General features: G+C 29.5%; 2 protein-coding genes across 2 annotated transcripts; both read left to right on the top strand.

The window, feature by feature from the left end:
* Nucleotides 1-1,503: 1,503 nt before the first annotated feature.
* LOC125076255 lies at nt 1,504-11,968 on the top strand. Its single transcript, XM_047688347.1, has 21 exons — nt 1,504-1,567; nt 3,231-3,332; nt 3,417-3,489; nt 3,567-3,617; nt 3,698-3,740; nt 3,884-3,962; nt 4,706-4,822; nt 4,911-4,995; nt 5,074-5,124; nt 5,198-5,258; nt 5,454-5,535; nt 5,921-6,010; nt 6,096-6,174; nt 6,252-6,296; nt 6,375-6,466; nt 6,597-6,673; nt 11,185-11,286; nt 11,361-11,397; nt 11,475-11,530; nt 11,601-11,681; nt 11,851-11,968. The coding sequence occupies exons 1-16, from the start codon at nt 1,508-1,510 to the stop codon at nt 6,633-6,635; spliced, it is 1,149 nt and encodes a 382-aa protein (XP_047544303.1). The 5' UTR covers nt 1,504-1,507; the 3' UTR covers nt 6,636-6,673; nt 11,185-11,286; nt 11,361-11,397; nt 11,475-11,530; nt 11,601-11,681; nt 11,851-11,968.
* Nucleotides 11,969-15,576: 3,608 nt separating this feature from the next.
* On the top strand, nt 15,577-17,778 carry LOC125076274. The gene is made up of 6 exons (XM_047688377.1): nt 15,577-15,707; nt 16,197-16,311; nt 16,397-16,484; nt 16,570-16,617; nt 16,691-16,794; nt 16,919-17,778. The coding sequence occupies exons 2-6, from the start codon at nt 16,213-16,215 to the stop codon at nt 17,003-17,005; spliced, it is 426 nt and encodes a 141-aa protein (XP_047544333.1). The 5' UTR covers nt 15,577-15,707; nt 16,197-16,212; the 3' UTR covers nt 17,006-17,778.
* Nucleotides 17,779-19,108: the final 1,330 nt, after the last annotated feature.

The following is a 19,108-nucleotide window of genomic DNA, read 5'->3' as shown; positions in this document are numbered from 1 at the left end:
ACGTCCCGTGAAATTAATATGTTGAACATTGTAAAGTGCAGTTTGAAATAAAGGCGATAATTCATTTATTGTATATGTATTTATACAATATAATTTACAATGTGTTTAAGTTTGAATAAAACTGTAAGTAATTCATTCTATTAAATTTCTATAATTATTAATGTTATTCGTATTCGTCTTTGTAGTTAATTTGTTTTGTTATTTGCAAATATTGTTTTGCTTAATATATTCATATTATAAATTCAAAAAAAGAAACAAAAAAACAGTTCTATTTTAATTAATTCTTAATAATATTTATTAGATAGTTTAGTATATTAAAAATTAAAAGAAATATTTATTGTTTTTATTATTTGAGTAACTCGAGCTTCAAATAACTATATTAACGTTTTCATTCGACTATTAAAACATTCAAACCAATAATGCAATTGATTTGGTTACGGTTAATTTTATCGACGTCGAGGATAATATAGGTGCAAAAAGGGCGGGGTGATCTGCGCAGATGCAACACCCGGGAAGGTAGCACCTTCATCGAACTGCATTAACCTTGCAATAGCTTTGCGCATGTACATATTATTGACATCGATAAAATATATTTTACCTTGAGAACCAAAACCTTTTTTGATTTCAACTTTTTAAACAAATAAAATAAATTGTACACATTAAAAATTAACGCATATATTTTTTTTCTAATTTAGTAGAATAAATACGAAATCATGAGCGACAAAGACGAGCTTATGGAGATTAGTGGAAGTGATGGACAATGTTCGTCGAATCAATGTCTTCCGGATTCAAGCATGATCTGCGAATCAGTGGTATATGCATTTCTTGATTGATGTCTTTGTTGTTTATAAATAAAAATTGTTAACATTTTTTTTTTTTTTTCAGGTCGATAATAGTGCCGGCCAGTCGCAATCCACCACGGAAGAGCAATCATGCCCAGATAAGGACAATTCTGGCCATGGTAAGGAAACTACTAAACTCTATTAATAATATTTCCAATTCTATTTACAAAGTCAGAAAACAACTGAAATTGTAAACTTTAATTTCAGATGAGCCCTCAGATTCTGCTATTATAGAGATCTCGGATGAGGAAAGTAATGGTAAGTGTCGTACGTAATGCATCGTCTAGAGTTATCCATGCAATTATATGTAATATATTTCAATTGTTTTTTCAGCTTCTCCAGGACCTTCGAATGCAACTCTACCCGCCGAAAGAAAGTAATTAAATATTTAATTATTATTATTTCAATTGTTTTTCAGCGTCTTCAGGACCTTCGAATGCTGCTCAAGCCGCCGAAAGAAAGTAATTAAATATTTAATTAAATAATCATCTTTTCCGTATTAATCTCACACAGTTTTATGCAGACTTGTAATGTTAATTTGGAAACGAATTAATTTTGATGTTAATTTTTAAACATTTTACTATAAATTTTTTTTTATTTTTATATTCTAGAATAATGTTTGTGTTTTTTGTTTTTTTTTTTACAGAAGGTTGTATGGTGCGAAAATGACTATCTACAAAGTACTCTTTAATTTAATCGGCCTTGATTCAACGGTCACTGATCAGGTATGATTTTTTTAAATTGGGAACTAATTTTAATTATACGTCTTTATCTGCCTAAGAAGTTTAAAAGTTATAAAATTTTCGGAATCTAACAAGACCTTCAAGGACTATAATTCTATAGAATTTTATGGTATTATTTTTTTTTTATTAAAATATTAATACATTTTCAAATATTCTTAAACATATAACGTTAATATTAAGTTCACTAAAAATATTTTGGATTATTGAGCTTGATATAAAAATTACGTTCATGTATTTTTGTAAATAGGAGTTAAGGATATTATACATTTTATTTAATACATATTTTATTATTTTTTAGGAAATAAGATGAATATACTATGTATATATATAACTACCTAATAATACCCTAATGCTAATTGTAGGACAAATTTATCAATAAAAAAAAAATAGAGTAGATTTTCCGCCACAAGAAACTTCTCAATGATTCTTGGATTGCCATTATAGATAATTTGATATCTGAATATAAGAAAATATCCCATACCATCACAGTTTTAATGAATTTCATAGCGACGACAATATGTCTTGTTAATGAAAAATCTTGTACCTTCTATAATTACATTTGACTTTTTGTCTTTACTCCTGCTGGAGTCTTCAGTCAATAGGTGACCAACAAAACTCCTTAAACTAATTATATATCATTATAAGCCTATTAATTTTGAACTCAATTATATTATATGAATGAGACCTTACTTCAAAACTGGCGCCCGTACAGGGACATCAGATCAGTTTTTTCATGAATACTATTTATTTGTATTGTTTCATCATAATCACTTAGCTACTTTAGCCTATATTACACATCACTGAAATAACTACTAATCCATAATTGAGGGTCCATCATCACCGTTGACCATCTGCGGTTCTCATCATCAATTCCACTTCACTTACTTTCTAAATGCAAATGCCTAATGTTTCGTTAACGATGCCAATACTGCTATATGTATGATAACAACATTGTAGGTTCCTTCAGTTCCTTATCAATATCATCATCAGACATGGATAAATATAAGACTTATAGTCTATCCTTTCCAAAAAAGAAAATTTTTATAAATCGATTCATAAATGAAGTAGTTCTGAGTAAACAAGCATAAAATACTACGAACAGAATTTGGATCTCAATTCAATTGTATTATATTAAGGGCTTAATCTGACCCGCTCTTCCTTTCCCAACCCTGGAAGTTTACCTCTTGATTTCGTTTCCAACCGAAACATTAACATTTCCTTTTGCACTTCTGCAAGTACCTCCGCCTGTAGTTCCCAGGGTGGATCAATCGCGAGAAATGTTGCCGCCATCCATGACGCCGTACGGTATGCTCGTTTCGCTCAGACCCCTTTGACTCTCTGCAGTCTCCGCAGAAGATTGATTCCAGCCTGGTGGGTCGCCTCATAGAAATGTTCTGTCATCGTATAGCATAACACTATACCGGGAAGGACGGGGCATGTATGGGTCCGTCAAATACGACGTTCTTTAATGCTTTGCTGTTGGAAAGAGACAGGCTGGTGGCCACGCTTGGCAGCCCTCTTTCTAGGGTTTTTGGTAGCTTTTCCCAATCTATATGAACTACGGATCCGAAATATCCACACAGAACGCTACATATAATTATTGATATTGATCCAATATAAATCACCCCATTTTCCTAATTTATAGATTAGGAACAGAAGAACGCCCAACGACGACGACACTGGAAGAGCCGAACAATCTTCGTCAACAAGTCGTGTTCCGGATTCAAACATGAGCCGCGAACCATTGGTATATGTTTATGCAATTATTGATTTATGTGTTTGTTGTTTATAAATAATAATTGTAACATAAGTTATATCTTTTTTTTTTCAGGTCGATAATAGTGCCGGCCCCTCGCAATCTACAACGGAAGAGCAATCACACCAATCAGGCAATACTGGTCATGGTAAGGAACATACTAAAAATAATATCTCCAATACTAATAACCAAGTCAGGAACTGAAGTTGTAAACTTTAATTTCAGCTGAGCCGTCAGGTTCTGCTATTATCGAGATCTCGGATGAGGAAAGTAATGGTAAGTATCTTGTTCGTAATTCATTGTCTAAAGTTATACATGCAATGATATGTAATATATTTCTCTTATTTTATTTCCAGGGCCTTCAGGATCTTCGAATGCAGCACTACCCGCCGAAAGAAAGTAATAAAATATTTAATGTCGTCATCTTTCCCTTACTAAGCACACACGGTTTTGTTAATTTGGAAACGAATTAATTTTGATGTTAATTTTAACACAATTTATCATAGTTTTATTCTAGAACAATGTTTTTTTTTTATTTTCAGAAGGAAGATTGGCGGTGAAATGACCCTTTACAAATTGCGTTTTAGTCTAGTTGGGACAAATTCGACGGTCAATGATCAGGTACGTTTTTTTTTTAAAATTGGGAACTAATTTTAATTATACGTCTTTGTCTGCCTAAGGAGTTATCATTAGAATATTAGGATGAAAGTTATAAAATTTTCGGAATGCATCAAGACCTTCAAGGATTATAATTCTGTAGAATTTGTTGTAGGTATTGATGGTATTATTTTATTTTAATTAAAATTTTAATAAATATTCCAAATATTCTTAAACATTAATATTAATATTGAGTTCAATAAAATTATTTTGGAATATTGAGCATAATATAAAAGCTACGTTCATTTATTTTTTTTAGTTAAGGATATTATACAATTTTATTTTATTAATATATATTTATTTGTTAGTTTTTATGTTAGCATGACATGAAAAAACAACTTAAAATATATGCTTCTTTAAAAATGACAACATAATAAAAGAAATATAAGTAGGAGTATTTATATTACAATCTTTATTATTGAATCTTTATTATTTTTTTGTTATTAGATTAATTCATATACAATTACTATACTAAAGCTTTAAATCGACTCATACACTATTTGAAACTGTAGTGCAATCGTTCTAATTGTGATTAATTTTATTGATTTCGCAAATATTATTATAGTAACAGCACATGATAGTTCCTGTCAGAGGGGAATTGTACATGTAATAGATTGACACATAGACGCACATTTTATTAACATATTTATAAATAATAATTATAAAATAGCACACCAATTAATGAAATACAATTTGCAAAACTGTAGACTGGATCTACGATAAATAACAACGACGAGAATAGGGAGGACACCGGGAGAGCTGGACAACATACGTCACCGACTAGTGTTTCACGTCCAAACGTGACCAGCGCGTCCAATCAAAACGTGAGATGCAATTATTGACGTATTTTTTTTTTTTGTCTGATGTTGACAAAAAAATAATAGTAAATCATTCAAACGTTTTATTTTGCAGATCCGTAAATTGACGGATCGAATTAACAGCGTACAATGCTGGGTGACAAATAGGCCACTCCCAAATAACTTCAATTCTGGGCAGAGTAAGGGCAATAAAACAAATACCTAAAATTTTGCTAACAAAGTCAGATAACAACTGAAGTTGTGAACTTTGATTTCAGATCAGCGTTCGGATTCTAATATTATAGAGATCTCGGATGAGGAGAGTAATGGTGAGTATCCTGTGCGCTATACATCGCCTGAGATCCAATTATATTTAATGATATTATCTTCTAATTTTTTCAGCATCCGCAGCAGGACCTTCGTCTCGGGCATCAGTTAATGCACAACGCCCGATCGAAAATACGTATGGCGTCAATTTACGTTACTAATTTTGCACAGTAATATGTCGACTTGTAAAATTTAATTTGAAGTGTAAAATAATTTGAAAACGAATTACTTTTGATGTTAATTCGTTGTTGTCATTGTTGTTGTACGCTGTTGTTAAATAGTTTACCATAAATTAATTTTATTATAGAAAAATGTTTGTCGTTTTTTACAGAAGGAATGACGAAATGACGTTATACTCCTATTCGTTAAAACTAAAAGTCGCTCGTGAAAACACGAATTTTTTCACTGACCAGGTATGATGTATGAATATTTTAAGTATACGACAAATTTTACACACTCATGTGTCGTTATATCAGCCTACAAAGTTTTATTACGTTATTAAACTGATTCACATCAAATATAAATTTATAACTTATATTAAGCCTTGAAGAATAATGAATATCGATACACGATCGATATTCGAGATCGGCATAATGGACTATAAACATGTATTCATTTGATAAATACAAAATTTAAACCTGTAATGACGTTGGCTTATGATCACTTAGTCTGAGTAGCAAAACGTCCAAGTACCCATAGTGCTTCATTTTTTATTTCTTCGTTTACTCTAATTAAACATTTTTAAGCAATTGAAACAGAAAATGTACTTACTATAATATTTTTTTTTCAAATTGGTAGAGTACATACAGGTTAAGGAACAGGAACGAAGAAAGTGAAGAAGAAACTGAGGAAATTGTTCCGCCACAAAATGTGATCTCTCAAGAAGTGGTAAATACGTTTCTTGTTTATGTTTTTGTTAGGAAATTATACTGTGCTAAATTAAGAATTTTCATCTGTCGTTTTCATTTTGTAGATCAATAAATTGATCGATTCATGCGATGAACTGTCTCAGTCAAATATTAGATCAGAAACACAGCCAGCCAATTCACAGGGTAAGGACAATAAAACAACTTTATACAGTTTTAACCACTAAGACAGAAAACAACTAATTTTTAAACTTTGATTTTAGGTCCACAATCGGATACAAATGTTATAGAAATCTCGGATGATGAGAGTAAGCATCCTTTACATTAGTAATTGTGTGATACGATATTGTTTGTAATATTATTGTCTTATTATTATCTGATACCAGCGTCCTCAGGACCTTCTGCAATGGCACCACCGAATGCTTCACAAACTATCGAAAAGGGTAACTCCTCGCATGAAAAAAAAATTAAACAAGAGGTACTTCAATCTTTAATGACATTTGCTTACCGTCATAAGCTCCGGCTTATAAAATTTATTTTCAATTTAACAGTACAATGAACATTAGTTACTTGTGTAACTCATGTTTATTTTTAAAAATTTATTGCAGAAGGAAGATTCCGAGCAAGATGACGATGCTCAAGCTTAAACTTGTTTTCGAAGACGCGATGCTCGTCCCTTCATTAAGTATGATTTATGAATATTTTAAGTTTAAAATCAATTTTACTTTTATGTTCAAGATCTTACAATGGTATTGAATTGATTGTTAGCTATAAGTTAAAAAATATTCTCAGTGTATTAGAACTTCTATGTCAATATTTCTATAGAATCGGTTGTATTTAGGGTATATATTTTTTTTCATTTTAAATTTTATAAAATTTTACAATATATATTAACATAATAAAATCGCTCAAATAGGGATTATTAATCTTGATACAAAATAACGTTAATCAATCTTTGTTTATACGGGTTTAAGTTATTAAAACTATTTAAATACATAATTATATAGTTTGGTATATTTTAAGTAGCATATATAACATAGGTACAGCCGATAAAGATTCAAAGATACTAGTAGGTTAATATTTGTCTATTGAAAAACAAGTGTAGAATTGTTGCCAAGTAAAATATGTCCCTTTAAATATAAAGTTCTAAGAAGCTCTAAGTGGATTTTTGATGTAGGACTCTCTATTTTAAAGATAAGATATTATACTCGTGTTAGTGGATATGTAAATAGTTAAAATAAAAAAAAAACATTATTATCAATATATACACTATTCCGTCATTGTATTAATAAATTTCATAGCGAAAATCGCATGTCTAATTTGGTGAAGGATCAAGTTACTACTATTCTTTAAAATACTAGTTTGTAGTTTCTCTTTTTGATTCGTGAAAATTATAACATTAATAGTTTAACGTAGCACACGCTCTACTATCTACCAAAATAAAATCGGATTAATACAAGGTATTTTGATATAATGTCATTACGATCATACAGATTTTTCATATCGTTTGATGCCACAATTTAAATCGAGAATTGCCAGAGTAAATTTTATGCTTATTTCAGGATTAGTTACAATTACTAATCTTGTAACTTTTGATCTACAAATATTATGACTATACAAGATTTTAATAAAAAATAAAAATATCATTGTAAGAAGCTATGTGGCACAGAGTGATATGTACATAAAAAGTTTACTAACGATAAATTAAAAGCAAAGGGTATTTATGGACTTATTTATATTCGAGTTGTATTTCAAAAATACTATTATTATTACAGGCGAAAGAGTTTTCTCGATCCCTTTTAGATTAGCAATTCACGCGTTAACACTTTCTAACCTTGTTGACTCTTCAAGTGTCATGTAAAAAAAAATTTAGAGACTGTCACTTTTTCTACTACAAACCAAAAGTATATTCACCTATTTGACCCTTAAGGTGACTTATTTTATAGCTCAAACGGTCCATTGCTTTAAATGATAATTATTTAACTTCACAACTAATTACACTTTAACATGTAGTTAATCGACTTTAATAATAATTGGTGTATTGATGTATTTATATTACGATTGTTGGTGTATTGATGTTAACTAAATAGTGATAAGTTAATATCAAAAGTAATTTATGATATAGTGTATCATCGTATTGTTCATCTTAAATAAGAGTACTCGATCCAAATTTGGATTGGTTAATAAAGCGCGGTGACCGCGTTTTCTGAATTTGTCGGTGCTTCACGTGTCATGTATGAGAGACTGTTTTCCTACAACAAACCAAAAGCATCTTCATGTATTTTACTGCTATTGTTATATAGTACTTTTATTTAACTTGACATCTATATGTATATATTAATTGCTAGGGTATTGACATTAGTAATAAAATTGATGTTACGTATTGATGATGCAATTAGTGTCGGTTTGTTTCTTTGTTCCGTAGGCTGGTCGCACGGTATGATAATCCGACTAATATTTAATAAAGGTTTGTGCCGAGAAATGACTGTGTTTAGAAATTAATCGAGCGAGAAATGGAAAGACTTCTTTTTATAGTATTGTATATCTTTATTTTTAATAATAAGTGCTCTATATAATTATATATTTTGATTTGTGATAATTATTATGTATACAGGGTTAATTGACCATATTACTGACATAAGCAACAATCTCGGTTCTATGACTTGATTTATTTTATTTTCTTAATTAAAAATTGATTGTTCTGAATATTAATAACTTCTCGCAATTTACACTATAAAAAATACTATAAAAATGTACACAATAACAAATACGATGTTAGAGTTAAAGATGTAGGTAATTTTTATGATAATTATACAGAAAAAAATGTCATTTATATATCCTATATTTCGTGAATCACAACGCACGAGAAAAGAAGAAAATCTGGAAAATCCATTTTTGGCAAAAAAATTATGATATGAAAAGTCATAGAACCTATTTTTTATGTTGTTAGTGATATAGTTCTACGAGGTGATTAGTGTTTTTAAATAACTATATTGTTTTTATTAGAACGAAAACTTTAATCAATTTTTCTGTTAGTATAATGTTATTTTACTAAACTTTTTTTGTAAAACTAGTTTGAACTTATTAAATTTAATATGAACGGAATGGCAACAGGGAAAGTCAATTTAATTTTAATAAATGTTTTAATTATTAAATTGTTTTAATAATGGCAAGCTTATAGTATTTTATTAAATACAAACCGTAGAATAAGAGCTGGCCCGCACTGCGAATGATACCATGACTTGCAATGCTATGTATGTATACGCACTGGCGATTTGGTATTTGCGCGAAAAGGGGACTCCTTAATTCAGCATATATATTTGGATACTGTCATATTATTTATGACCACTATTTTCTATATATTTTATATAATTATCCATATTTTTTTAATGAATTCAGATAGAATCTGTTTTTCATAGTGAATGTAAAATGTGAGTTTTTATTTTGGTGTAATATTTCATTTCCGATAAATTAAATGTATTTGTGACTTGCAAGTAACTACGTTGTTACTTTAAGTTTGTAAAATTCATTATTAATTAAGTGAGTTTTTTTTTATAATTGACGCATTTATCTATCTATTTTATTAAATTCCAGTGCGGGCAATATTCACTTACACTACAGTAGTAAAGAAATATTTTACAAATATATTTTAAGTATGGCAACACTTTTATGTAGTTATTATTTAAGACGATTTCATAATTAACATTCTTGATTTTTATGAATGCATAATAACGAAGTGACTATTTATCTATTTAATTTTTTTATGATATATGATTGTACGGTATGTTTGCTATTGCTTTTGTAAATTGTGCTTAAATGTGTAATAGTATCGCGAACATAAACTCATGTATTTCTTCAAATTCGGTGTCATTTATGTAGCCTGTGACAACGATGTGGTATTGTTCCGTAATAGATTGAAGCGATTTGATTGCCATAATTTAGTGTTTTAATTACTAAAATAATAGTTACTAAGGAGAAATTTAGAAATAATATATGTCTTAAAATAAATAAAATCCTTGTAATGAAATAATCTGCTTTTATTTGAATGTATTCATGGCTATGGTAAAAAATTTATTAACTTCACAATGTTTGTTACATTCATTGTCAATCTGGAACTTATCGACAAGATGGCAGGCATCCATTATTTTATAAAAATTATTTCTAAACATGTTACACGTTAAAGAATGTAATAAACAATAAAACCTTTTTAACGTTCTAAAATTACTATAGTCTATTCCAATCAAAGAAAGATAAACAAACTTTAGATAATTTTATCTATGCAATTTGCTAATGGCTCAGCGATATTGTACGTGACTAACAATTCTTGATTTATATATCTTTGTTTATAATACAACTTTATTTCACTTAACATATTCGTCGATATTAAAAACACATTTTTTTTTTAAATTCATATTGACTGTCATTATTTATTCAAGTTTTCGGCTCTATAATATTCATAAAATTCCCAAAGAGGACTTTTTGGACTTGGCTATTAGGATTTTTAAGTTATGATGACTCATATGATTTTGATCATTATGATAGTTATATCATGAGTCATCATCATCATTTCTATAGATACATCTGTTAATAATCACTATTTTATAAATCAAATAAAGCTTCCTCTATGGACTGTCAATCCTAATATAAATGTATAAAGCTAATTATAACTTTCTCTGACAGCAAAAGAGAACGGTAATGGACTTGGTGTTCAACTTTCATCAGAATAATACTTATTCATCGTCTTGTAATCATTTTAGATTTTCTCAAATACCATTATTGCTATATTATTATTGGCTCAATTCAAGATTAATATTCAGGTGCAAATATCCAGAAGCATTTTAGACGAGATTTCGAATCGATAGTTATTATTGATAAGTTTGTAATTTATTCTAAATTCTGTTTTTAACATAGTGACGTAAATTGTTAAATTAATAACATTTGTAGTTTGTACGGAAAGGTGAAAAAATAATTTAATTAAGTGTACATTGTTGTGTGTAAAATGAAAATCGTAAGTAATGCTTTATGATATGATCTTCTTATTATTATTTACGTTATTCATTACATTATTTATACAAAAATATGTTTACTACGAACTGCGAAACCAATACCTGGCGAGATGGGGTCTACATTAACCTTGTTGCTTGGCGCATGCACAGATTATTATGTTCATAGTCATATAAGATTCTCAATTTTTAGAGGGAAAATAATGCAATGGGCGACAACGATGACTAAAAGAGGATGCTGAGGAAGTTGGTGTATGTTCGTCACTCGGATCCTTGCCTAATCAGCAAAACATTGGTATATGCAGTTATTCTTTCATGTTCAATACCAACTTTTTGTAAGAAGTAATCAAATGTAGTTTTTTTTTGTAGATCGAGTCACACGCAAATAAGGCCAACTCGGGACAGGGTAAGTAAAATAATTTGGACAAATTAATAACAATAAAAAATTTAAGTAACAACTGAAGTCTCTAACTTTGATTTCAGGTCAACTCACAGATTCTACTGTTATAGAGAATACGGCTACTATGACGAGTACATCAGTAAGTATATTGTACATTATGTATTGTTTTCGGTGCAATTTGTTTGTAAAATTATGTGTTATTTTGGCAGTGTCAAGATCGACCATCTTCACCAGCACCATGACCCTTTGAAAAGATCAACTCCTTATAAGAAAAGCAATACAAACAAGAGGTAACGCTATCTCTTTAATGGCGTCACATTTACATTTGTAAACTCACACTAACTCGCGACTCTTTTTTTGCAGACATGTAATGTTAATTTGAAAATGAATGACTTGGTATACTTATTAATTTTTCGGAAAATTAATTTTATTCCAGAGCAGTGTTTAATTTTTTTACAGATGAAATATTGGTGATAATGTGACTAAGTTTAACGTGAGCAACGCTTGCCTGACACTGAAAAAGATAAAGGATTAGCCTTAAGGTCGACCTTAAAGACTCGATTTTCGTCATGGGTCAAGTATGATTTATGAATATCTTAAGTTTAAATAATAAATAAATAATACTGGACAACATCACATACATTACTCTGATCCCAATGTAAGAAGCTAAAGCACTTGTGTTATGGAAAATCAGAAGTAACGACGGTACCACAAACACCCAGACCCAAGACAACATAGAAAACTAATAAACTTTTTCTACATCGACTCGGCCGGGAATCAAACCCGAGACCTCGGAGTGGCGTACCCATGAAAACCGGTGTACACACTACTCGACCACGGAGGTCGTCGAAATTTTAAATTAATGTTAGTTTTATGCGTTCGTGAAGGGATAGTTGCAAAATATTTTATATTTACTAGAACATCTCTTTTTTTATAGAATTGGTGTTTTTATTTTTGTAGTTTTTAATTTTGAAAATGTTTTTAATATTGATATTTGTTTAATTCGCTGAAATTATTTCATCGGAATATGAAGTTTTGTAAATCTATCTTTATTAATCTAGTTTATTTTGTTATACTACTACTACTTTATATTAATTGAAGAAGTTGGTATAGTTTTAAGTATGAAACTTCTATATGTATGAAATAGATCAATGCTTCTATAGGAAAACTTTTGTCAAATTTAGTTTAGCAAAACAAAATGTAAGTTGATTTTTTTGCCAATGAAAATATGTCTCTCTATAAAAATAAAAGCTAAAATCTCTTTGTGGAATCTTAATGTTGAAGTTGCGTTGCTTGTGTTTGACTATTATACGTAAGATGATATGTACAAATTCCGAATATAGATTTTTTAATATTAAAAAAAAAAATAAAGGCATCATAGTAATCAGCTTCACAGTGGTTACAGCTATAATGGATAATACTATTTTAAATTTGTATGTACGAAATTTTCTAAAATGACTTTTATTTGATATTATTTGTGTTCCGCATAAGATGATTATTAAAAAAAAATATTATAAACAACAAATATAACAAGAAAATGTGCGGCGCAGGATAGTGTAAATAAGTCAACAACAGTGTTTGTTATCAGGGCCGGACCGTGTGTTTAGGGGGCCCTGGGCTACTCAGGGGTCCCACTTAAGATACCTGAACGTAGACTTGAATTAAATTAATTGAATGGGTTTGATTAATTGCAGGATTCGCAGGGCTGCAAACAATACGATCTGTTTAATTTAATAAAATGATGGATTCTTTCGCATTATCGTCTATCTATTTTTGACTTTGACTTGACTTCGCTGGGGCCCCTTGAATCCGGTAGATCCGGCCCTGTTTGTTACTATGTACCTACTTGTTTATGTTCATTGTATTTCTAAAGGACTATTACTATTACAGTCGAAATGGTTTTCTCGATCACTTTAGATTAGTTATTGACTCACTTTACACCGTGGTATGGTTGATCGAAGCTTAACACTCTCTAAACTGGCCGATGCATCACTTGTCATGTAACTGTCTAAAAGAAACTATTTCAGCCGTTAGACTGAAATAAAACAATTGAAGCAGATGCTTTAATTGCTTTATTTCATTGTTTTAATGAATTTTGCAACTTAACAATGAAACATAATCTAACATGAAATTATAATAAATTGTTTTAATGTATAGTTGATGTATAGGTTCTCAGTATAGTATTTCAGTATTCATGTTCAGTATTTAGTATTTGTTCCTTGGATGTTAAGATGGCATGTTAAGATAATTCAACTACTAGATAATTCGACGAAAAATTATGAAACAGAAATAAATTAAAAGTTGAAACTAGACATAGCAAGGACATTTATATATTTGAAAAGATTTATATCTTATCTATTAATGTTGTAAATCTCTTGCCTATGGCATCGTTAACAAGGAATTTCACTGAAGTTCAAGTTCATTGACACCTCAACACCACAAGTCAACTCTTTACAATATTGCGAAGAATATACTTCTACTTCGATAAAAGTTGTTTCTATAAGCACAAGAAAACTATCAAGAAAAAATATACCCTTGAAGGTTAGGTAAAACAATGTTTTTAAACACGCTTTCCATTGGTGACATTTCAGACAGCATGAACGAAATGGTCTCTTAGAGGTGGATTTATTTTTCCTGATCGCTGAACAGAAGATGTATGTGAATGAATGTGAATGAATGAATGAATTTCATACATACAAGGCAAATAAAAATATAAAGACTGAAGAATAAATACAAAATCAAGCAAAGGATATTAAAAACAAAAGAAAGATAAATTAAAGTAAAATATAAAAGCTTTTGACATAAATTTTGATAAAAATAATTAAAGATATCACCACGGTAATTTTGATATCTCTTATTATAAAAAATAATAATTAAGAGGAATTTAGAGGAATATTACTATTGAATGTGGGACTTGTGAAGTAGTTAGTTGTTTGTTATAATTTATTAACCTTAATTTACTTGGTGGCAGGGCTTTGTGCAAGCCCGTCTGGGTAGGTACTACCCACTCATCAGATATTCTACCACCAAACAGCAATACTTAGTATTGTTGTGTTCCGGTTCGAAAGGTAAGTGAGACAGTGTAACTATAGGCACAAGGAACATAACATCTTAGTTTCCAAGATTGGTGGCGCGTTGGCGATGTAAGGAATCGTGAATATTTCTTACAGCGTCAATGTAATGTAACAATGTAAAGACTCGCTGTTTTTTATCAGTATAAGGTAGCTGCAGCTAGAATAAAGTTGCAAGTCTTTATTTTTACTAATTTTACTTTATTTTTTATTTTTGTTAGTATTCTAAACTATATATAACAATATATGACACTCAGTTGGACTATTTACTGCTTATTTTTATTATATTTACATAAGAATAAACAAAATTGGCCAAAAAACATCAACATAGATTCAACATTTTCAGGACGAGGGACTTTAGAAGGGAGAATGTCCTAAAGACATTATTTTGTAATCTGAGTCAACATTCAAAGTAATTTGTCATAAAATGTCAAATGTTATAGGGTTGCCGATTGTAATATTTTTCTTGGCTCCTATGATTTTAAGCAGTTTGTTTTTATGATATTTGAAGTGCTAGCTTCTCATGGAAGGGTAAACCTCCTCGTGTCTGGCTTCCCTTCTCTTAAGCATATGGCAATGGTGAGCAGGCTCGTCGTCTCCCACTCTAACTCACAGCGTATGATCAATAAAATATTTTATTAATAAATAACCTTTCCTTATTATCATATTTATATACATTAAATTTTAGTAAGAACCCAAGCTTGTCTCGAGTACAATATATATTTCAACTTAGATTAGTTTAATTTATTACTTCTGTCAGACGTATTTTTTTTTTATCATCCTAATCTTTTAGATTAATAAACTGTTCTTAAAAACACCGAATAAATATTTAATGCTTCCAAAACTACATAAGCTTAAATTTGTGATTTAATATTCACGTCAAGTGTATGGGGTCTTTGATTTACAAATTAAAAAGTTAAATCAAGTTCTATGGAAATAGCATACAGTTCTGTCGAAATTCTTAGCCTATATTATATTAAACTTTTTAGATTTTTATTTAAATAACCCTTTAAATTGTTTATTAGCGAATTTGTAACTTTGACAGATTTTTTTAGACGACATCCCCAATCAAAAGTCATTATTGTTATGTTAGCATTCTGGATTCTGGAATCAAGCAAGAGTGACATATCTTGTTTACAAGTAAATATTTTGAACATATAATATATTATGGTTTATATTAATGGTGAAAAAATAATCTAAATTCGTGTTGAGCAGTGATCAGTGACTTAAGTAAATATCGTACAAGTGAGTAATACTCAGTATTATATCTAATTTTCTTTTTTTAATTTTTTTTTCGTATGTATTTATTATTTTATTTATAAATATTATTGGAGTCATTTTAAATATAAAAAAAAAACATGACCCGACTCAAATTTAATTTTAATGAGCATTTTTTTATTCATTATATTTTCATATTATTATTAATAATATTTTCATTTGATAATTTACCGAACCGGTATAGTATTTACCAGATTATGACTTCCTGTTATTGATTTCGAGGATAATTTAAGAGTAGAAAAGGATGTTGGGATCTGCGCAGATGCAAAACCTGGCGAGGTGGGGAACTGCATTTACCTGCATTTGCTTTGCGCATATACATATTATTGACATTCAAATATATTTCACATTGATAAGTTATCGTCAAAAAATATTTTTATCTTTAAATTGGAAATCGGAAACAAAAATAAGAAAAAATATCAACAAATTTGTGTAATACAATTTCGCAATTTGTAGAATAAAAACAAAAAAAATGAGCAACAGCGACGAGCAAAAGGAGGAAGCTGGGGGAGCTGAACCATGTTCGTCACCCAAACCTCTTCCGGATCCAAACATTATCTGCAAAGCATTGGTATATGCGATTATTGATTTTTTGTTAGTTGATAAGAATCAATTGTAACTTAATTTAAGAAATATTCAAATGTGGGTTTTTGCAGATCGCTAAATTGATTGATAAAAATGACGGACCGTCGCAACCCCGGCTAAAAAGAAAATCGAAACCAAAGAAGAACAATTCTGGAAATGGTAAAAACAAAACAAACGTCTACTATTCTAATAAAATTGTCAGGTAACTAAAGTAAATAACTGAAGTTGTAAACTTTGATTTCAGATCAACGCTCAGGTTCTGTTATAGAAATCTCGGAAGACGAGAGCAACAGTAAGTGTTCTGAACATTAAACATTGTGTAAGATGCAATTATTTTGTAATATTAAACTCTATTTTTTGTTTAGCGTCCTCGGGACCTTCTTCACCCGCACCACCAAATGCACCACGACCTTTTGAGAAGAGCAACTTCTTATATGAAAAGAAATCCAAGAAGAAATACAAACAAGAGGTAATGAAATCTTAACTCACAGTTTTAAGAAGAATGTGATTTTAATTTAAAAAATTAGTGACAGTGATATAAACTAAACCACTTATTGTAAATTAATTGCATAAACAATATTTACTTTTTACAGAAGGAAGATTGGTGGAGAGACGATGATGTTCAACGTGAGAAACGCTTGCCGGACACTGGAACTGATCACACTTATAGTAAGCCTTAAGCTCGTTCTTGAAAACACTCGTTTTGATCAAGTATGATTTATGAATATTTATATTATAAAATCAATTTTAATTATACTTCTTTGTGTCTACATACAGAGCTATTATTAGGATATTAAACTCATTGTTAGCGGTAAGTTATAAAATATTCTGAATGTACTAAAACTTCTTCATCAATGTTCATAGTTGTTGGTTGTAATGTTTATAGAATCGGTTGTACTTACGGCATTGTTTTTTGGTGGTGTTCCAATAATATTTCACATATATGTTTGGTCGTAATAGGTTTCTTCGTATGAATGATGTTATAATGATCAAAGGATAATATTGTAATAAAATAGAATGTTCCAATCATAAAGACACAATTTTACTAGAAAATTACCAGCGCAAAAAATATTTTGTTTTGGGATTCTTTCATTTTAGTTTAATATGATGTAAAGATGATCAGCATCACAGTATTAATAACGGTAATGTACAATGACTCTTGTTGTGCATTCATTTGATTAACAAAAAATATGATTACATATGATTGTAACAATAATTAAAAAAAAATTGAAGGTAACTTTGTGGAACAGAGTAGTGTGTAAATGAATACGATTACTAATTAGATATAAGTTTAAATCAAAGGTTATTTATGGACTTGTTTATATTCGAGTTGTATTTCTAAAAGACTATTATTGCTACAGGCGAAAGAGTTTTCTCGATCCCTTTAGATTAGTTACTTTACCGCGGTTACTCTCTAAACTTGCCGTAACGGAGTAAAAGGGTGTCACTTCTCTTACTGTACCAATGTCATATTCACGTATTTCAGCCCTTTAAGTTATTTTTTTTATATATTATTGCATTAACAGATTTTTAATATATGTATATGTGTATTTTAAATAGACAACTAATTATACTTTACTTCATAGGTTTAGTATTAGATTGATAAATTGATTGTATGGATGTATTAAGCTGTTCATACTCGTCTAGTAGTTTATAGTCGGCAAGTTAAGATATTTCAAGTAATGTTTATTCGATGTTGCGCTTATATATATTATACATTATTATTATATATATTTATAACAATTTAAGCGAAACGATTAAAAGACGGGGACAGAATTAATGGGAAAGACTTCTACGTATTATTAGAAAGTTTTATATCTTTATTATTAGGAATAAATATTAGAATATATTTATTTTTTACATAGAATTTTTGACAATTGAATTGTTTTAACAAAAACGTACGTATACTCATTTAATTTGTTACTAAATAGTATAATTTTGCTAAAATGTTGTTTTAAATAACTATTTTACATCTTGTATTATTATTCTACAACTTGTACTTAACTATATTAAAGGAATGGAGACAGGGAATAGAATTTTAAAGATTTAATAAATGTGTTATATTTAAAATTGTTATTATTACCACCTTTATATAAATAGTCTTTATTAATTAAAATTAAGTTCTTAGATATATACAAATACGAATTAAAAATAGTAAGGTCCTGTGTAAATCTTTAAAGCCTGTTGGTAAGAATTCTAGTAGCATTTCCCCGTTGAATAGCAGTTCCGATCCTCTGGGAATAAACGAATCAGCCCTCCTGTCACAAGTAGAGGCAATGAGGCGAGGCGTTATACTTTTAATGAAGCTTTAACACTACTACTCCAAGGTGCAAGTGTTTCAACAGCAAATGGGCAAAAAAATAAATGAATAGTATTAATAAAACAGAAGTTTCTATTCTGCCATGCAACTTTACCACGGGTTGAGGGATATTTAAACATGTAACCAAAGCATCTGATTTATGCAAGTTACTGTAAATATATTCAAATTCCACGCGAGCAAAGTCGCGGGCAACAGCTATTATTTTATAAAAATAAATGCGATTATAAATTCAATCGTTTTTATTTTAGTGCTATTTTGTCAATTCATTAATGAGAGAGCGTAAGTTTACTTGTAACTTAACTGCATGTCTGAATATCATTTAGGTTATTGAAGATGTTTTTAAATTTGCTTTATTTTATCTCAATAATAAAAAGTGCATACTTTAGTCATCTTATGTATCCAGTCTGTATTAGATTGTCTAGTATAATTGAGTAAAAAAAATTAAAATGAGATATCAACTAAA

Source organism: Vanessa atalanta, chromosome Z (genome assembly GCF_905147765.1).
Source record: "Vanessa atalanta chromosome Z, ilVanAtal1.2, whole genome shotgun sequence".
Taxonomy (NCBI): Eukaryota; Metazoa; Arthropoda; class Insecta; order Lepidoptera; family Nymphalidae; genus Vanessa; species Vanessa atalanta.
The sequence above is the reverse complement of the archived record's forward strand: the minus strand, read 5'-3'. Positions and strand labels throughout refer to the sequence as shown.